Source organism: Dermacentor variabilis, chromosome 11 (genome assembly GCF_050947875.1).
Source record: "Dermacentor variabilis isolate Ectoservices chromosome 11, ASM5094787v1, whole genome shotgun sequence".
NCBI lineage: Eukaryota > Metazoa > Arthropoda > Arachnida > Ixodida > Ixodidae > Dermacentor > Dermacentor variabilis.
The window spans coordinates 20,642,619-20,660,933 of NC_134578.1; the positions used below are offsets into that span (position 1 = coordinate 20,642,619).

At 46.0% G+C, this 18,315-nt stretch overlaps 1 protein-coding gene across 1 annotated transcript in view; it reads left to right on the forward strand.

The window, feature by feature from the left end:
- The first annotated feature begins 9,970 nt into the window (after positions 1 to 9,970).
- Positions 9,971 to 18,315, forward strand: part of LOC142563575 (gastric triacylglycerol lipase-like) — a 47,576-nt gene continuing 39,231 nt past the window's right edge. The window contains exon 1 of the mRNA XM_075674156.1: positions 9,971 to 10,519. Within this exon, the coding sequence (XP_075530271.1) occupies positions 10,229 to 10,519 (291 nt within the window). The 5' untranslated portion in view covers positions 9,971 to 10,228. The remainder of the gene's footprint in view (positions 10,520 to 18,315) is intronic.

Here is an 18,315-nt window from a genome sequence, read left to right on the forward strand (position 1 = left end):
ACTTGCGCGGGAAAACACACTTCACACTTCTGGAGACGTTCTAACATGAGTGGAACACGCCCCGTCGACAGTGAGACAGCATGACAACACCGACAGAATGTGCTTCGAGCGTTCGTATAATTAGAATAACAATAAAAGGAATTTTGCAAAGCCACATCACCTGTATTAAGTGATTTGGTGTTGTTCATATTGGTGTTCCTCCGAAACTTTTTACTTTTCTTCCCCTGTTACGCACCGGGCACGTGCCTTTAATACGGTTAGCCAATGCAGTAGGGTCCCTTGGCATCTAGGAGCTGGTCACCAGAGGGATTTTTGTATAGAAGCACACCCAAACTTGAATCACATTCCCCCGTCTCCTAGATTATAGCGGCGCCTGTTGCGATCCCGGAGGCAGGACCCACAGTCTCTCGTCAAGCCATTGGTTGAGCACGGGCCAGCCTCGTAATCGACCTCCGCTCCAATGAAAAAATGAGCAATGCGGCAGGCATCTAGTAAAAGGCATTGCTCGGGCCCACCAACCATCGCCAGCTGGCAGGTGTCCTGCTGCATAGGAGGTCACTTTCTTTTCAATTACAGGGCATTAATACAACGCGCGCTATAGCGCCAAACACTTTTGTGTTTTTGACAGGCCACATTTTGCCATCTCTGAGTGACCGATGCCGCAAGAGCATTCTTTACTTGTTTTGTTTTAATTCATGTAGCAACGATTGCAAGAGCTCGCTGCCAACACAGAACACAACTATCACTAAGCATTTTTTGGGGAATATGAAGGCAAATGAATAAAGATCATTCGGGATACCACCCGACCAGATTTGCTTCACCCTATAGAAAAGATGAAAAGAATGTGTTGTAACTCTACGAAAGGTACTAATTGTCCCTATTGCACTAATTGCTTCGCTACCTGTGTGTGACAACAAGCTGATGATGCCACGGGGATTTCATGTTTGAACGGGAAAACAAAATTTAAAATAAGAAAGTAGCCCATTAAGCACACCATTTCAGTGCAATGCGCACTTATCAAATGCGATGTGCCGAGACTGCTATCCGCGCATATGTAACCCATGGGAAAGCAATACTTTGTGAAAAGCTTTGCGGAGCACCTGTGAAGTGCTCGTGCTTGATTAGAAGATGAAATCAAGAGTTTGACGAAAACTTATCTGGTCTGGTTTGCTCGTAGTCAAGGGTAAAATGGACGCAGACCAACAACATTAAAAGAAAAAAAAAACATGTTTCGGCTCCTATACGGGGGCCTTGTTCTCAATGAGCGTAAATGAAAGGGGGAGATGATCATGTATGTGAATAGATGGCGCAGACAGCGGGCATAAACGAAAGGAAGACTGCCGTCATTGCAGTTCAGCGTGGTATCAGTAGTTTAGATTAGTAATGACTCGAGATGCAAATGTGAGATTACTTTCAGTGGCTAGCATATGCACCCTAGCCCAGTCAATAGCATGTCCTTCTGTTACGAAATGCTTGGCAAGAGCATTGGACATCATGACAATGTTCCTTGATGTGTCTTTCAAAATTGCCTGTCTTGCCATTGTAGACGTAACTGCAGTCTGCACTAGGAATATTGTACACAGCGTTAGAAGATGTTTAAGCAATAACTTTGTGACAGTTTCTACATGTTACATGAGCTCAAAACATTATCTACTGTTTTGGATGTCGACATAGTTGTGCACTTCATTTGTCTGCTTAGCATTATTATTTTGCTAAAAATGGTGGAATAGGTCCACGTTTGTAGAAGTAATAGGGTTTTGGAATAAGTGGTGTCCAAAACATGGCGGCCCGGACACATTTACGGCTCTGCAATCACTTCCGGCATGTGCTGTCTGCAAAAGCACAGCTTTCGATATTATTTTCCATTACTCAGAGGGAGCCGTCGCTTGGGTGTGGATTTGGACACCACCTATTGCCATGCGAAGTAAGTTTGCGTGTCGTGCGATATTTTTTTCTAATCTACTAGATGAATCTTCACTGTAATGCTAAAATGTGCAACAAATCTGTCAGCCCTGTTCGCATGCAAAAGTAGTTTGTTAGCTTCCGCGCACTGTGACAGCGAGTGATCTCTTGAGCGTTCACAGCTGTGCAATTTCAGGTATTAGAAAACAGTCAGAGGGGATCGCTTGCTAAAACCGATGTAACGAAAATATGTTATAGCGTTGCCACTTATATGTTTGCACCAATTTGGTATCGTTGTGTAGATGGAAAGAAGACATTACTCGATCATGCCTACATCGCGTGTGCAGATGGCATTGTCATTGCGTCAAGCACGATGCAATCTGAGAAGAAAAAAATTTGCCCCTCAAGCGCGGCGTTCGTAGAGGCGTCTAGTTCTGCAGTACATTTGTCTATTCAAGCAAGAATGGACGTGTTTGAGGGAGCACACTATGCCATATTAGGTATAATCTATCAAACCTAAACTAGCGTTCATCAGGAGTTATAGGGCCTACAGGTGTGCAATATATGTTGCAAAAATTTCACGCTTGGTCGACTTGCACATGCTTGAACAAAAGGCACACCATCCCTAAACGGACGAGCAGGCGGGAACGGGTGGCGCTGAACTCAATCCGACGGTGGAGGCGCCTGGCGAATGCACCGTGTCTATAAGCTAAGAAAAAAACCACAATGAGACGTGTAATATATACTTTTTATTCATTTCCAGCAGCATTCTTTTTCTGTGGCTTATGTTCGTATCTGTTGATTGCACATACCTGATCAATAATGACAAAGCAAGAAGACGCGTGTCCGCTTCAGGCGAGCCATGCACCAAGCTGCGTGGTTGCCAACAGAGAGAAACAGAGAATCTGATGGAGGACACTAGAAAAAAAAAAGAAACTCCGATGACATATATCTTGAACGCTTATGTACAAGGCAGGCACTGAAGACAAAATGGAACGCACTTTTTTATCACTTTAGTTTTAGCACCCGTCGACATGTATCAGTGTCACGCTGCCAAGTCCCAACCACCGTTACTAGATTAGAGGTAATCTAGTAACGTTGGTCCCAACAGCATACCTGCCCCAAATCCTACTGCTACATGTACTACTGCGGCAGCAGGGAGTTTTAGAACCGTGGATATACGCATATTAGTCTTGATGGCAATACCGTAAGATGTACCAAAGAACAGCAGCACCGACGGCAACATCTTGTGACACTGGAAATGCTTCTCTCACCCGACTCAGCGATCCGACAGAAAGAAATCGAACAATGACTTCCCTGGTGATTCCGTCACTTACAACACGTTTGTTGCACGAGCGTCACGGATGCTCCGTCTACGGATCAATTGGCAAAGTCTACGCTGGTACGTCTCCGTCACGCTAAAGCGGCACCATGTCTGCGTCGATAAGCCAGGCATGTAGTACAACCCCCGCAATGAGAAATGTGTATAATTTGGCTCCCTGCTAAGGTGTGGCAACACTTTGGAGCAGGGTAGAAAGGAAATCAAACCGTGTCAAAATGACATGACACGGGAAATTAAGTTCATATCATATGCAGAGATCTTGCCGGCTTTCTACTGGAATATGAATCTCCTGAACGAAGGGGGAAAAAAAAAGAAAGCCGACTGGTCGTACATGCATACATGGGGCAATGTAATCTTTGCAGGTGAAGTGAACAGCTGTTGAGGTCGCAGTTTAAATTCGTACGCTTTCTGGGTACCACGTCTTACAACATACGTAGGTCACCGGCTTGTAGAGCAAAAATTGTATTGCGCAACACAAGGACAACATAGAAAGCAGATTCGAAACTGCTCGGAAAAGTCACGTGACACAGACCAATGCCATCGCTCCACTTGATAAAATGAGCATGAGCAAAACTGTAACGTCAGCAAACAATTTCAGTGGGCTCCATGCCGACGTGACAGAAATTTCACTGCACTTCCAGTCACGTGACGGCGTTTAAGAATATCGCGCAAATGTGCCCCGACACATCTTGTCGGGGGCGACTTGAAGGGAAGCTGAAGAGTCTGTCGAATTCGATAAGACGCTCATATACGGATGCGGGAGCCTTATAAACCATGAAGGTAAAATTTTGGGGGGATTTTTCACTTAGGAGCGACGCAATCGTCCGTTAAAATTGCGCTGTAGCTCCGCCCCCCGTCGAGCGCCGCGCGCTGCTGCTGACGCTGGCGATGCGAGCGGAGACCGGAAACCGCGGCTTAGTGACGTCAACACTGGTGTTCCGCTCCTTCGCAGTCTCCGCGACCGTGCCTGACCGGTCTTATTTCTGCGTGCGTGCCGTCCTGATCTGCTTCGCTCGACCCTACATTCCTGTATTTGTGTGTATATAGGAGTGGTAGTTGACGTGCGCAGCATCAATTGAACTTGCAGGCAGATCATGCCGGCGTTCTGTGCAGCCTACGCTTGCACGAACACCAGCGGCCGCGACGATGTTCCGATGTTCCATTAGTTCCTGCAAGACAAGAGCTTTCAGCTAAGTGGGAGGCTGCTGTGAAGCGAAACAACTTCAAGCGCTCAAGAACAAGTGTTGTGCTCTAACCACTTCCGGGACGATTACTACCGGAGTTTATCAATAATGCGTGCTTTGGGTTCTCCTAAAAAATAGTTAGCACGCTGAACGGAAGATGCATGTTTATCGCTCACCCTTGACGCAGGTTTCATCGCCAAGCGCCGCGAATTTTCTATTCGCACGTGTGTTGTGAAACAGCCTGCATGCAGCTACCATAACGCAGTGCAAGCGTTAGGTTTCATGTGTTGGAAAGCCTGCTCACGCCAAGACGCTGCGCTCCCCCTTCTCGCGCACATAAGAAACCGACGATCTCACGTAGCCGAAAAGAATTCGCCGGTTACGAGTAGCGTGCGGATGGCGCGCTGATGAAGGTTCTATACTACACGTGCTACAACAGCCGGTAAACTTTTCCCGTGTTTAAACCGTCTGTGTAGATTGCCGACAGCTTTCGGGCAGCGCACAACTGCTGAAGATCGCATCACCACTTACGTTCTACGAGGAGGCATGCAGGAACATAACACTACAGTTGTTTGCCCGGAAACGTACTCACTGGAACGCTGAACGCAGCTTAGCAAAAAACATACTCGCCAAAGAACATTTCCAACACAAGGAGATGCTAACACTTCGCCTTCGTTCGCGTGGAAAGCAATGCTTGCATCAGCATTTTTTGCTTCTTGGAGCGGCTGGGTTTTCGCAATCGGCTCGTACATGTAGTATGTATGTACAAGTATGTACGTACGTGTAGTATGTACAAGTATAAACTGATCTTGCACGCGACAGCGACAGCGCTACAAGCGAGGCGATGGCTGTCACGTTCACTCGTCGTCTGGAAGCCGAACTCCACGCGAGCGACGGCTTTGAGCGACGACTTCCCGGTATGAAGGCAGCAATATACGCGCCGAAACTAGCCTGATGCGTGCTTTATCAATTTAAGTTGATGTATTTTACTGAAGAAGGAGCATAAAATATTTCTGAAGGTCTTGCACTAGGTTCTTATTCTTGCACGTGTAAAATTCAATAGTTTGCTCGTTCCGTGCGACAAACAGTAGTAATTGAGTTATGTACATCCAGTTTCGGCTTCGCACAATTGGCTAGTCGCTCATAGCATTTCCGGGCGACGAGCGACGAGTTCTAGATTTCTAGAAACGAGCGATCGAGCGACAACACCGAGCGATTTGTTCAAGCGACGGCCCGTTTTGTCGCTCGAAGCCGTCGCCCGTCGCCGTCGCGTGCAAAATCGCTCTCGTAGAGTTTGGACTTAACGCCGAACTCCTCAGAGAAACGCAAGCTCTCGAAATTTTCCATGACCGTCTCAGCAAAACACCACCAAACTACTTTGCACCGTGCTTCGTGCGTAGCGGCAGCAGTCGGTCCGGACGAACACCATTGTTGACGTCACGAGGCGCCCGACCAATCACAGGCGGAAACGAGGCGCGCGAGCTGGGCGTGTCTGCTGCTGCACTTTTCGTCGAAATAAAATATGTTTGCGCTTTCTTTCGCTCAATTTCGATGCGATATTCGAATTCAGAGGGTTGAAAACCACGGCCTACTGCTCTTCACTCATTTTTTCTGGAAAAGCTTTCAGCAACCGAGTATCGTCGTCTAACGTGGTGTCGAGAGGAATAAAAAAAAAACGCCTTTATGATGGTTTATGGGATTGCTGTGAGCGGGCAAATGAGGCGATCTTTCACCTCCGCAGGATCTACACTCTAAAATGTGTCGCGCCCATTGAGGTATTAGTCCACCACATAACTCGGTCGAATTTTGCACCCTTTGGGATACCAAGCTACGCCACCCTTTATGGTGCAGTTATGTCACGCAGCAATAATCGTCGCCAATCTTGTGTGCAACTCCTCACCCATTTTGTTTTTCTTCAACGCAGAGTGCCCAGTACTCTTTTTTTTTTCATCGGGAACATCATGCGGCTTTAAGCGCTGCTTTCCCAACAGAAAATTAATGGGCGCGCTGCAAAAACGTGCACGCGGCAGTGATGGCAACTATCGTGGTGAGACGAAAAAAAGAAAAGTGCACATCTTTTTTAGAGTGCACCACTTGAAGCGCGAGACCAAGAAACGCCTCAATAGGTGTAACATTAAGATGGTGGATAACGCAATGGCATTCCACGAGCGCTACTCCCGACACAGCCTTCGACCACACACCTAAGCCTCACGCTAACACAGTGCAGTACAGTAGCGCCACGTAGGCTGGGTAATGCATAACTGGCAGGCTAATTGACGGCCTTGTATAGTTGCAAACTAGAGTACAGATGATGTCCCAAACGCCGAACCACTGCCATCAGTTTGTATTAAACTTGCTGCTTTTAAAAGAAAAGAAAAGACGTCTAAGTTCAACTCGATTATGCCAGCGGGAAAATGACTTGCGCACGTCCAGCACATTATAATATGTAGAGGAAGATCACACAATTTCAGAAATTGAAGTGATACATTGCATTGAATTACTGCAAATAAAGCGAAGGAAGCGCGAAGGAAACGGCCACACTAACTCAGGAAAATAACAGATAACGGAACTTTAAATTTAAATTGTACCTCAGGGAGTTTTAAAAGAAAGCTGCACAGCTCTAACTTTTGAGTAACCCAGTGGATCAACACTTGTAAACAGCAGTTTAGCGTGCTGGCTGTTTTGCCTTGCCTTGATGACGCAGAGGGGACACTGCAGGCAAACTCGCCGCATGTGCATTCGCAAGTTGCAAGTGAAAAAGTCACTTGCAGAATTTAAACGTGCCCGTGTTAACTTCTGGTTTCGGTTTTGGGTCGTTTACGTCAGGGCGCCACTCAGCGCCAAACGCTGTAAGTTGCCTCCTGTAAGTTCCTTTGTTGTAGCTTCGCCGCAAGAAAGAGCCGGACTGCTTCAGTCGGGGACCAGACAAAGAATGAATGTTTATTTCTGCGGAGGCAACTTACAGCGTTTGGCGCTGAGTGGCGCCCTGACGTAAACGACCCAAAACCGAAACCAGAAGTTAACACAGGATACCACATGCCCTATGCCACAGTTCGCTCCACGCGGCTAGAAATCATGGGACAAGCACTACGTGGTCAAGAGGGCAATTTTTTGCCCTTTAGGGTGCAATCTTGACAAAAACGGTTATCGCTACACACTAAGAAAAGTTTACACCCTTTGGAGTGCCCCTTCTGCCATACAACGATAATCGTCATCTGCCTTGATGCATTTCCTTTCTTGAAAACGCCGCGCCCGCTACTTTCCTGTCGGGAATGCTATCATGCTGATAACGCGCATGCCGCTCGTTACTGGAAAGTACCGGGCTCGCAGCGTTAAAGAAAGGAAACGCATCAAGGCAGATGACGATTATCGTTGTGTGGCAGAAGGGGCACTCCAAAGGGTGTAAACTTTTCTTAGAGTGTATCGTCTCTCATCCGTGATTTTTCTTTTTTGTTGTTGCTGTCAGCGCTACGCTTCCAATGATTTCTGCCTGAAACGCTACGGGACGTTCAGAAACAAGCAAGGTTCTTGAAGAGCCGATACGACCGCGCAACGTTACACAAGGGAAATGCGCACACAACAAGTGGCTGCATATGGTTTTTGGAGCAAGACTACACCCTAAAAGGTGTAAAACGTTCGAGGGTGTACAGACGGTTGCGCCTATGGTAGAGGACGTCACAAGCTCTCTCAGAAGATTACGCCGACGGAGCTACACGAACGCGGGAAAGTCATATGGAGCTTTTCGACTGCAAAAGAAAAAAAAAAGCAGGTAACCAAACCTGCGCAGTCCCGAAGCACGTAATTTATCATTGAAAACATCGTGATTTTCTTCTCTGATGACGGCGATTTACACAGCGTCTGTTTGGAACGTACCAGTGCAGTGGCAGCTTGAGGGGCTCTTGATGCATACTCTTAATCAAAATTTACTGCGCCACCGAGCACATGATAACAGGACAGGACAGTGTCATAGAAACAAGGTCACAAAAAAAAAACACCCTTGCGCAGTGTAGTCCCAGTGTGTTAGCATTTTATTCAGAAAAGGTTTCACACAGTCGTTTACCATGGCTTGACTTTGTAATACATGTCGAGCCATGTCTTGCAGGATAAAAGTTACCAGGAAATCCCAACTAACAACAAAATTTCTCCCTTGCGCATGGTCCGCTGCATTCTGCAAGCTCAAGTGTCCAATCATTGCGTGACGTAGCCTTCAAAGTTAATGGTAATGTGTCCGGCGCCAATGACCCGGAAAACGGCAGCTGCATTTGTCTCATGCCTCGTCACACCACATCTTTGAAGCCCTACACTGGTGAGTCCCCGATTCATTTCATGTCTTTCACTGCAAGATTAACGGAAATATGAAGAACATTACTACTTAGGCTACTTATTACACATTCAAGAATTGAGAGAAGTTTCACCAATGCTAAACACACGTGGGATAAGGACTAAAAGTGCCCAGAACACAATGTCCTACTTCAACCGATTGTTTACATTGCAAAGCACAAATATTTCATGGGACGCATAGAATGTAGAAACAAAGAAGCAAAATCAATTTATCTTTTCATACAGATGAGCAATCCAAATACGTTAGCGGGCACGTTATTTTACAAAAAGTAACTTTTTTCGCGTGGCATAATACAGCGACAGGGCGTTTACAAATGTACATCCTGAATATTTTGCATGAAACTCTTAATATTTACGTAATTAGCACGTCTCCATCTGAGCACGTGCGCCATGAAACAGTGGGGAAATAATTCTGGAAATGATGGACAGCACACCGGTTTGCCTGTACTTCGTCCCTATGGCTTCGAAACGGCTTTGCGATTTTGCAAATTGACCCTTCCCGGACAAAACGTTGTGTCGTAGACGCAACGATTCGCATTGATTGCGCATGCGCCCAGAGTTTAACTACCTTGCCACGTTTGCAGAAAACTGAGCGCTTGGAAATTAAGAAAGATAAATTGCCACAAAGAATGCCACAATACGCCTGAAAATTACGAGTGCGAAGGTTTGACAGATCTATGCATACTAACCACCACATTCATGGTAGGTGCAGCAATTTCAGTAGAACATATGCCCGCAGCGGGTTTTGGCTATTCTTGGAAATCATCGTAATCATCAACAACCGTATAGATGCGAGAGGCGCAGACGACGTAGGAACAGAAGAAGAAGAAGAGGTGGATGCCACGCCCACAGCGGGCTTTGGCCATTCTTGGAAATCATCATAATCATCGACAATCGTATAGATGCGAGAGGCGCAGACATCGTAGGAACAGAAGAAGAAGAGGTTGGATGCCACGCAGTGGCGTAGCTAGGTCGTCTGGCACCCGGGGCCCATAGGCCTTCTGTCACCCCACTCCCCGGGTGTAGCCGGCGGAAAGAGAGGTGTCTTCAGATGTATGACACCCCCCCCCCCCTCACTGGCCCCTTGCACCCGGGGCCCACGGCCCCCCGCCGCCCCCCCCCCCCTGTTGCTACGCCACTGATGCCACGCCCACAGCGGGTTTTGGCCGTTCTTGGAAATCATCATCATCATCAACAACCGTATAGATGCGAGAGGCGCAGACGACGTAGGAACAGAAGAAGAGGTGGATGCCACGCCCACAGCGGGTTTTGGCCATTCTTGGAAATCATCATAACAACGGTATAGATGCGAGAGGCGCAGACGACGTAGGAACAGAAGAAGAGGTGGGTGCCACGCCCACAGCGGGTTTGGCCATCCTTGAAAATCATCATCAACAACCGTATAGATGCGAGAGGCGCAGACGACGTAGGAGCAGAAGAAGAAGAAGAGGTGGACGCCATGTACTGGAGCCAGGGGGAACCGAGCAAAAGTCCCGCTGACGCCGGGCCACCCGCTCGTACGCCTCATTTCGTCATACGCCCAAGGTCGCCGGCGACCGGGCACTCCCCCTTAGACATCTCAGTGGCCGGAACATCGCTGCCGCCCGTTATGTTCGCGTTTCCGCTCGAGCCCCAGGAAGCGGCGCCCGTAAAGCAGCATCGGAAGCGCAGGGGCAAGAGAAAGAGGAAGCGCAGGAAGAAGGGTGCCAAGCGCAACGACGCGGCCAGCCACGAGGGCAAGCCGCCCAAGGTTAGTGGTTCGTGCACTTTCGCAGCGTAGTACTTCTAATCAGGCTTGGATCGCGCTAATGGGCCTGCCCCCAAGTTTGGGCATTCGAAAGAGACAAGCGTAGAGCGTTGTAAAATTATTTACACCCTTAAAACTGAACAAAGGTGTAAGTTGGTCAATTACTCGCACCAGTACATCATTTCTGGGTCTAAAGGTGTGAGTCAAAAACCGATTTACTCCCTTATTCACTTTCAAGGGTGCAAATTATTTTACAATCTGCGCAGGTGACGCAGTGACGTTTGCGTCTGCAAATTGACACACCCATGCACAGCGGTAGTGGACGCAAGAGCCGAGTTTAATACCGCTCTAGCCGAGGCAAAAGGAGAGAGTCTCTGCTACGGGAGAGTAGCTCGAATCCTCGCAACATTAACTCGAAACATTTCATTTGCTTACATCTCGGCTAATACTGAACCATCTTTGAAAATTCTTACGGTATAACATTCCCTGGACGGTGCTTTCCAACCTCTTTGTAGTGCATTACCAAAATATCCTACAGGGCGTGGTTTTAAAGGGAGTCTCTCATAGCATATTTAATATAGAGTGCCTCGATGTCGGCAGCACTGGCATCAAGGCGCCCTAATTTATAACATTTAGGATGTTCAAGCCAATAAAAATCAATTATGCGTGCCCCGTATAGCCTCCGAAATAGCGAGACGACGCCTGTTTCAAACTTCTTCATTGTTTTTCTGAACTACCCCACGAAATCAAAGGTGCATATTACGAATGAGGTGGTTTGTCAGCGTCATCTTTATCTGAAAGCCGAAAAGTATTGAAATTCTACGGTTGCATAGGCGGTGCATAAATGTCCGACAACCAAAACGACCACTGTGGTTATGAAGGTAGCGCGTTGTTACACGGACAACTACAGCTTTTGAGGTGTGGCTCACGGTATAGCAAAGAGGAATTTCTTTTTTTCTGTTGGCATCTCTTGGGAACTACGTTTTGAAGCATGGAGTCACAAAGGAAATATGTAAGCTGCACACACAACAATAGGGAAACGAATGACTATGGTTACGTTCGTCACTTAGCAGCCCAAAGAACAGGCACGAACAGAAATGAATAGCACGAGTCCAATTTTGTCCGTGTGTGTCCTTTGCTCTGGCACGCGTTGAATGTAGTGCGGTGTTGTAATTTGAACGGAGCTGAGTTGTTACCGAGCATGCACGAGCCCGTGTTCTACCGTCATTGTCTCTGTCTTTGCTCCTGAAAACGTTTTCGTCGTTTGAGGCACATTTATCAGGGTTGTTGCAGGATCAAAAAGAAAGTCACGTGACCTACCTCGGAGTAAAGGAGGGCTGCTGGACACCTCCCAAGCGGAATATTTGCGATTCGAGTTTGTTGCAGCATGTGATTGCAGAGCCAACGCCTTCATTACTCGAGCTCAAAAATAAGGTCAGTGCCGTTTCAAACGTGCTGTGCCAATACCGAGCGAGCTTGTAAGTGGCAGCGTTATACCTGGGATTGGAGGCAAAATAAGGGTTGTGCGATCAGCCTGTGGAAACGTGGCGATGCGAGAGTAGAGACCGTGAACGCCTGACTTACGCGGTGTACCTCAGAATACAGACTTGCCACCCGTTCTTTCGATCACCAATTTTTAAATGTTATTTATTTATTTACGGATACTTCAACCTTGCACAAGACATGTCAGATAATCCAGCATGAACAGTTTCACAGGTGTAAAACACAACGTGGCTTTCGATCAAAGAGAATGCACCTTGCACTACAACATCAGCAATAAGATTATTGCTGATTATTATTAACAATTGTTGATTGATTATTAACGATTGTTCCAGGAAACAAGTACTTAAAACAATTAATTCGGGAGGTTAGCTGTATTAAAGTTTTACGGTGTTGTTTCCGACTGACGTAACTCGAGGACTACGTCAGAATCCATGAGGTCTTGATCATATTAAAAATGAACATTATTTATCTGAATCAATAACGTCAGGCAACGATTGAATGCGTTTTTTTTTCACGCAACAGGTAGCGGACCACTTCGTGTTACAAGCTGACTGACTGACGTTTGACCGTATGAACTAAACATAGTGGCCTTTTTTTGTACTTCTACTGTCACGTTTAATGAAATGATTCTACATGATCACTGAGTGTTTAAAGATTGAGCGAATAATTGTTTTATATGCCAGTAGGCAAAAAGCTGAAGTGACGAGTGCTTTAGAAAGAAGAATTTACGAAGGCAATCAATGGTAACAGTGTCAACGTGCTCTTTCTGAGCTAGAACAATATTTATTCATAGTCCAATGCATTTGAATTCTATAACTTTTGGTAAGGTGGCGTTCTTACGCCCGCTGTTAAAGGGATACTGAAAAGGATTCGATAAAAGTGAAGGTGAGCTGTAGTAATAAATTTCGTTTCTGCAGTGACAGGGCGACTGCTCCTATGCCACAAAACGAAGCCTGGTATGCTAGAAAAGATGCAGAAACGAAGGTAAATCGGGTGTCGACACTGACATGAAGTTTGCACAAGTACCAGCTCAGCGTGACATCCTGAAGTCCTAAACCGTCGGCTGTGGTGTAGTTCATTTTTTATCATTCAACAAAGATGGTGTTCTGAGGGGTCTAAAGAGATAAACTAGAAACTTTCGAGAAGCTTTCTTGCACCAGCTGTTTTTCAAACACGAGAAACTAGAAGTTGTAAAATCCATGACGTCAAGATTCAGGAGAGCTCTGCTGACGCATGCATTGGGAAAGGGAGCGAGCAAGCAAGCAGAGCAAGCAAAGCAAAAAGAGCAAAAATCAGAGTAGGGCAATAAGCAAAGTAATAAGAGCAAAGCACAAAGCAGAGTAGAGCACAAACCAGAGCAAAGCAAAGCAAAACACAAAGCTGGGCAAAGCACAAAGCAGGGCAAAGCAAACCAAAAAGCAAGAGAAAGCACAAAGCATACCAAGGGAAAAAGCAAAGCAGAAAGCAAAGCACAAATAAGAGCAGAGCAAAGGGAATCACAAAGCAGAGCAAAACAAAGTGTAAAGCAGAGCAATGCACAAAGCAGAACAAAGCAAAACGCAAAGCACGAAGTAGGGAAGAGTAAAGCAAAAGAAAAGCAAGCAGAGCAAAGGACAAACCAGAGTGAGCCAAAGAAAAAAGCAAACCACAAAGAACAAAGCACAAACCAGCGCAAACGAAAGCAAAAAGCAAAGCAGAAAGTACAGCAAAGCAAAAAGCAAAGCAACGCACGAAGCAGAGCAAAACACACAGAAAAGCAGAGCAAAGTAAAGGAGAAAGTAAAGCAATACATGAAGCAGAGCAAAGCACAAAGCAGAGTAAAGCACAAAACAGAGCATAGCACAAAGTAGAGCAATGCGCACAGCATGGCAAAGCAAAAGCAAAGCAAAAACAAAGCACAAAGCACAGCAAAGGACAAGCCAAAGTAAGACAAAACAAAAGGTGAACAAAAAACAAAGCAAAGCACAAATCAGAACAGGGCATAAACCAAAGCAAAGGAAAGCAAAAAGCAAAACATTGCACAAAGCAGAGCGAAGCAAAGCACAAATAGGAAAGCAAAAAGCTAAGCAAAGCACAAAGCAGAGAAAAGCAAAGCGCAGCAGAAAGCAGAACAAAAAGCAAAGCACTCAGGAGAGCAAAGCCAAGAGAAAAGCAAATCAATGCACACAGCAGAGCATACCACAAAGAGCAAAAAGCAAAGCACAAAGGAGAGCAAAGCAAGGCTAGAAGCGAAGCATGAAGCAGAGCGAAGCAGAAAGCATGCCAAAGGGAAGCAAAAAGCAAAGCATAAGCAGAGCAAAGCAAAGTATAAGCAGAGCAAAGAAAAGCACAGAGCAGAGCAAAGCAAAGCAAAAAGAAAAACAAAGCAGAAAGCAGAGCAAAACAAATAAAAAGAAAAGCAGAGAAATGCACGGAGAAGCACAAATCGAAGCAAGAAAGCAAAGTACAAAGCAGAGAAAAGTACATAGCATAGCAAAGAAAGCAAAAAGCAAAGCAATGCTTAAAGCAGAGCAAAGCAAAGCAAAAAGCAATACATAAAACAGAGCAGAGCATGCAAGCAATCAAAACAAGCGAGCAAGCAAGCTAGGAAGCCAGCAGGTTAAACAAGCAAGCAAAGCAAGCAAGGAGGCAAGCAGAGCAAAAGAAGCAAGCCTGCAAAACAAGCAAACCAAAGCGAGCTAGCAAACCGGAACTATGAAAATGCAAGTAAAGCAAGCTAGGAAAACAAGCGAAACAAGCAAGCAAGCATTACAATCAAAACAATACAAGCAGCATGCAAGTAAAGAAAAGCAAGCAGGCAACGCAAAACAAGCAAGCAAAGTGAGCAATGCAAAACAAGAAAGCAAGCAGACAAAATAAGTAAGCAAGCAAGCAAAACAAGTAAGCAAGCTAGCAAAAGCTAAACTAGCATCAATTGAAACAAGCAAATCATGCGAGCAAAACATGCAAACAAGTTAGCAAAACATACAAACAAAACAGAAGCAAAACAAACGTAAAAGCAAATACAAAAGGAAAGGCAAAAGCAAAGGCAAACGCAAAGGAAAAAGCAAAGGAAGAAGCAAAGGCAGAAGCAAAGGTAAACATAAAATGCAAAGACAAACAAAAAATAGAAACGGAAACGAGCAAACAAACAAATACAATGCAGGCGAACAAACAAAAAACGAACAAGCAAGCAGACAAGGAACCAATCAAGGAAACAAAAGCTTTTTCACGTTCAGAACATACAAGAAAACCGTAAGAACAGAATATAGAAATGCGATTGTGTCCCTGAGCTGCCTTCTGGTATTTGAAATAATAAAAGTACTGTCTTGTGAAGCCTTTTTTTCAAGAGTTGACATGTATTTATTTGGCGTGAGAAAGTACGTCATCAGCAGTGCCAATTAGGGGAAGTTTCCTTTGCATTTCACCCCGCACTGTATAACGTCGATAATTCGGCATGACGTCACGGATTCCGAACTCTATCCGGGTGCTCCTACCATTTTTTTTCGCAGATAAGCCATTAAACACTCTAAAGATTGGTGATTAGTTTCGTTAGAATAAAGTGTGACGTTATTTAATTAATAAGCCTTTTTACTGTAGTTTTGAGCAGATGGTTTACAAACATAATGAGGTTACAACAAATTTCACACCAGGATATCAAATCCGTCCTTCATTTTTACTCACGTCTTTGTTGCGCAAGCGTATTATATAAAAATAATCTTATCTAGCACATCCCATAATCTGATAAGATCATATGAAATTTAATATATGAAATGTGGGTTCATATAAGGTTATTTAGTGTGTGTAATATATGTATATACGAGACTATTTTGATAGGGTCCTTGGGTCCCAGAAAAAGCGAAGCATATACTTTTGGGTACTGCGTCACAAGTCCACTAAAAATAACCTAGTGATTTCTATGTGGTCGAAATTTATCCAGACTATCCCGCTATGGCGTCCCTCACAACTCGGCTGTTGGTCCTGAACAATCGCTCACTCAATCAATCAGCAACATTCACAATATGATAAGGTCTCATCAATCAATTCACATGACCAGGCTCCTTTCTTCTTATGCCTGTTACTGCCATCTCCCCCGCTATCCTTTCTTTTCAGGCCAGATCAGAAGCAAGCTCCAAGTTAACGTTCACAGCGAATGCCGGGAACGTTGCCTCGGCGACCTGCGCACCAACGCTCGACGGCGCCCCGACGACCAAGGTCGAGGGCGGGGCCTCCAGTCCCGGCCTTGGTAGCTGCGTCGGGCACTTCCCGCCGGCAGCCATCTCGGTCGACAAGGTTTCGGAGAAAAGCCACGATGCGAGTGAAGGCAGGAACTCTATGCAGCTGCTGCCGGGTGCCGGACACATCAAGAGCGGCATCGACCACTCGATGGGCTCCGTACATTCTAGCACAAAGGGTTCGACGGGAGCAGCGGTGAGGAAAGCAGCACCGACAAGCGGCGATTCGGTGCCCTACGTGGTCGCGGCGTTCGCTCTGCTGTCCATAGCCATCTTTCTGGTACTGTTGCTGCCGAACAGGCCTGCCAGGAAAGCGGTCGTCTTGGCTCCGAGGAAGAACACTCCCCGCCCCCTCACCCCGCCACCATCAAAAAAGCTTCCGGAGCACATGAGAAGGATGACCACGACGGCTTCGTCCACTGCCAGCACGAAAAAACTCGTTCTTGTAAATAATCGCCGTGTTTTTAGGACAACCAATACTGATATCGGAACGATCTCTGCGTAGTTATAACGTTGAAAATGAAGAGAGAACGCCGTTTTTCAGTGGGACACATTGCATGCAGATGACGCACGAATGAGCGCTAATGTGCAGCTAATTTCTGCATCGACTGCATGGGATTTATTATTAAACATAGGAGATCGCAAATATAATTATTTTTGGTAACCAAGGGAAAGTAGGGGGACAGCGCAATTTTGACTGAGCACAAGACGAAGAAAGGACGAACACGGCGCAGTTACCAAGATTCACAGCCGTGGCGGGCAACGGGATTTACTCGATAATCGCCCGTGCGATGATGAACAAAATGTGTGTAAATATATATATATAACTAATTTAGGCATAATGTGTCTAATTGAAGAACCTCAATTAGCCATTCCACAATGCATAATCTTTTTGCTACAGATACTCCGTGCCTTGAAAGCTAATTTTGTGACATATGCACTGAAAGATCTGCAGCGCAATGTACGGCTGTTCCAGTAAGCTGTTGCCGCACCATGAAAAAGAAAGAATGCGGAGCGGAAAACTTATCTGAACAGCAATATGGGACACGATGCTGCCGACGCAATCTGCACAGTACAGAGTGCCATCCACTGGCAAGCAGGACATGCAAGACATGCCCCTACTAATGATCTCTCTGGTGGCATCTACTCGTGGCACAATTTTTTTTGCGCATTCTCTTAACATGGAACACAATGTAAGGACGACACCGTTGCGTTCAGCCTGACATGTTGGCACAGTTAAATAAGTGTGCAGTTAAACAGACTCATCCGACTTGTTCTATGGTTCTTTGCTTGACGAACCTGTACGCGATCCTCTCGCACAGCAGAGCGAAGCGAATGCTGGTGGAAGGAACTGAGGGAACGCTGCATACAATGCACCTGTGCCAGTGACGAATAAAGGCAGGACCCTTCGCAAAATGGCCGGGTGGTGAGTCAAGTGCTCGGCTTGGAAGAGAAGAGATCGTTGGCTCGATGCCTATAGTACACTGGTGGCTTGTGTTTTAGTAAATTATACGGACACTACAGGCGCGACCCTCACTCCGACCGCATGAGGTCACCTGATCTACCTCGCTTCGAAGGCGCGGCACACTGAAGTGGTAAAGGGAGCGGCACACGGGAACGTTCGCGTTGGAAAAATGCACGCGCGCTCCCCACTGCCGGCGCTGCTCATGCCATCGTTGGGACCGTGAGGGCTGGCGGTCATCGCAATCACTCACGTGGGGCGGACGATGGCGCGCCGATTTGTTTATCTACTCTGATAAGACTCGTTACAGCGTTGGCCGATTCAAAAGATAGACGACTGGGGAAACTTAGCCTATACAGGTAGAGGCGCAACGTCACACAGCACCTTAAAGGCACCACTAAGGTGAAACACTATGTCACTGTATGTACTGACAAAGTATTCTTTGAAATATGTATTGTTACTTTCATGACAATGATTTATTAGAGAAGAAAATGAAAGTAAATTGGTTTCATTTCTTGAGATTAGCGCCAGAATTTTTGCTCCTGCAAGTCAGTATGACGTCACGGATTTCAAATTATCTTGTCATGTTTGGGCCGTTGTAGCTAGGTCACAAAAATATT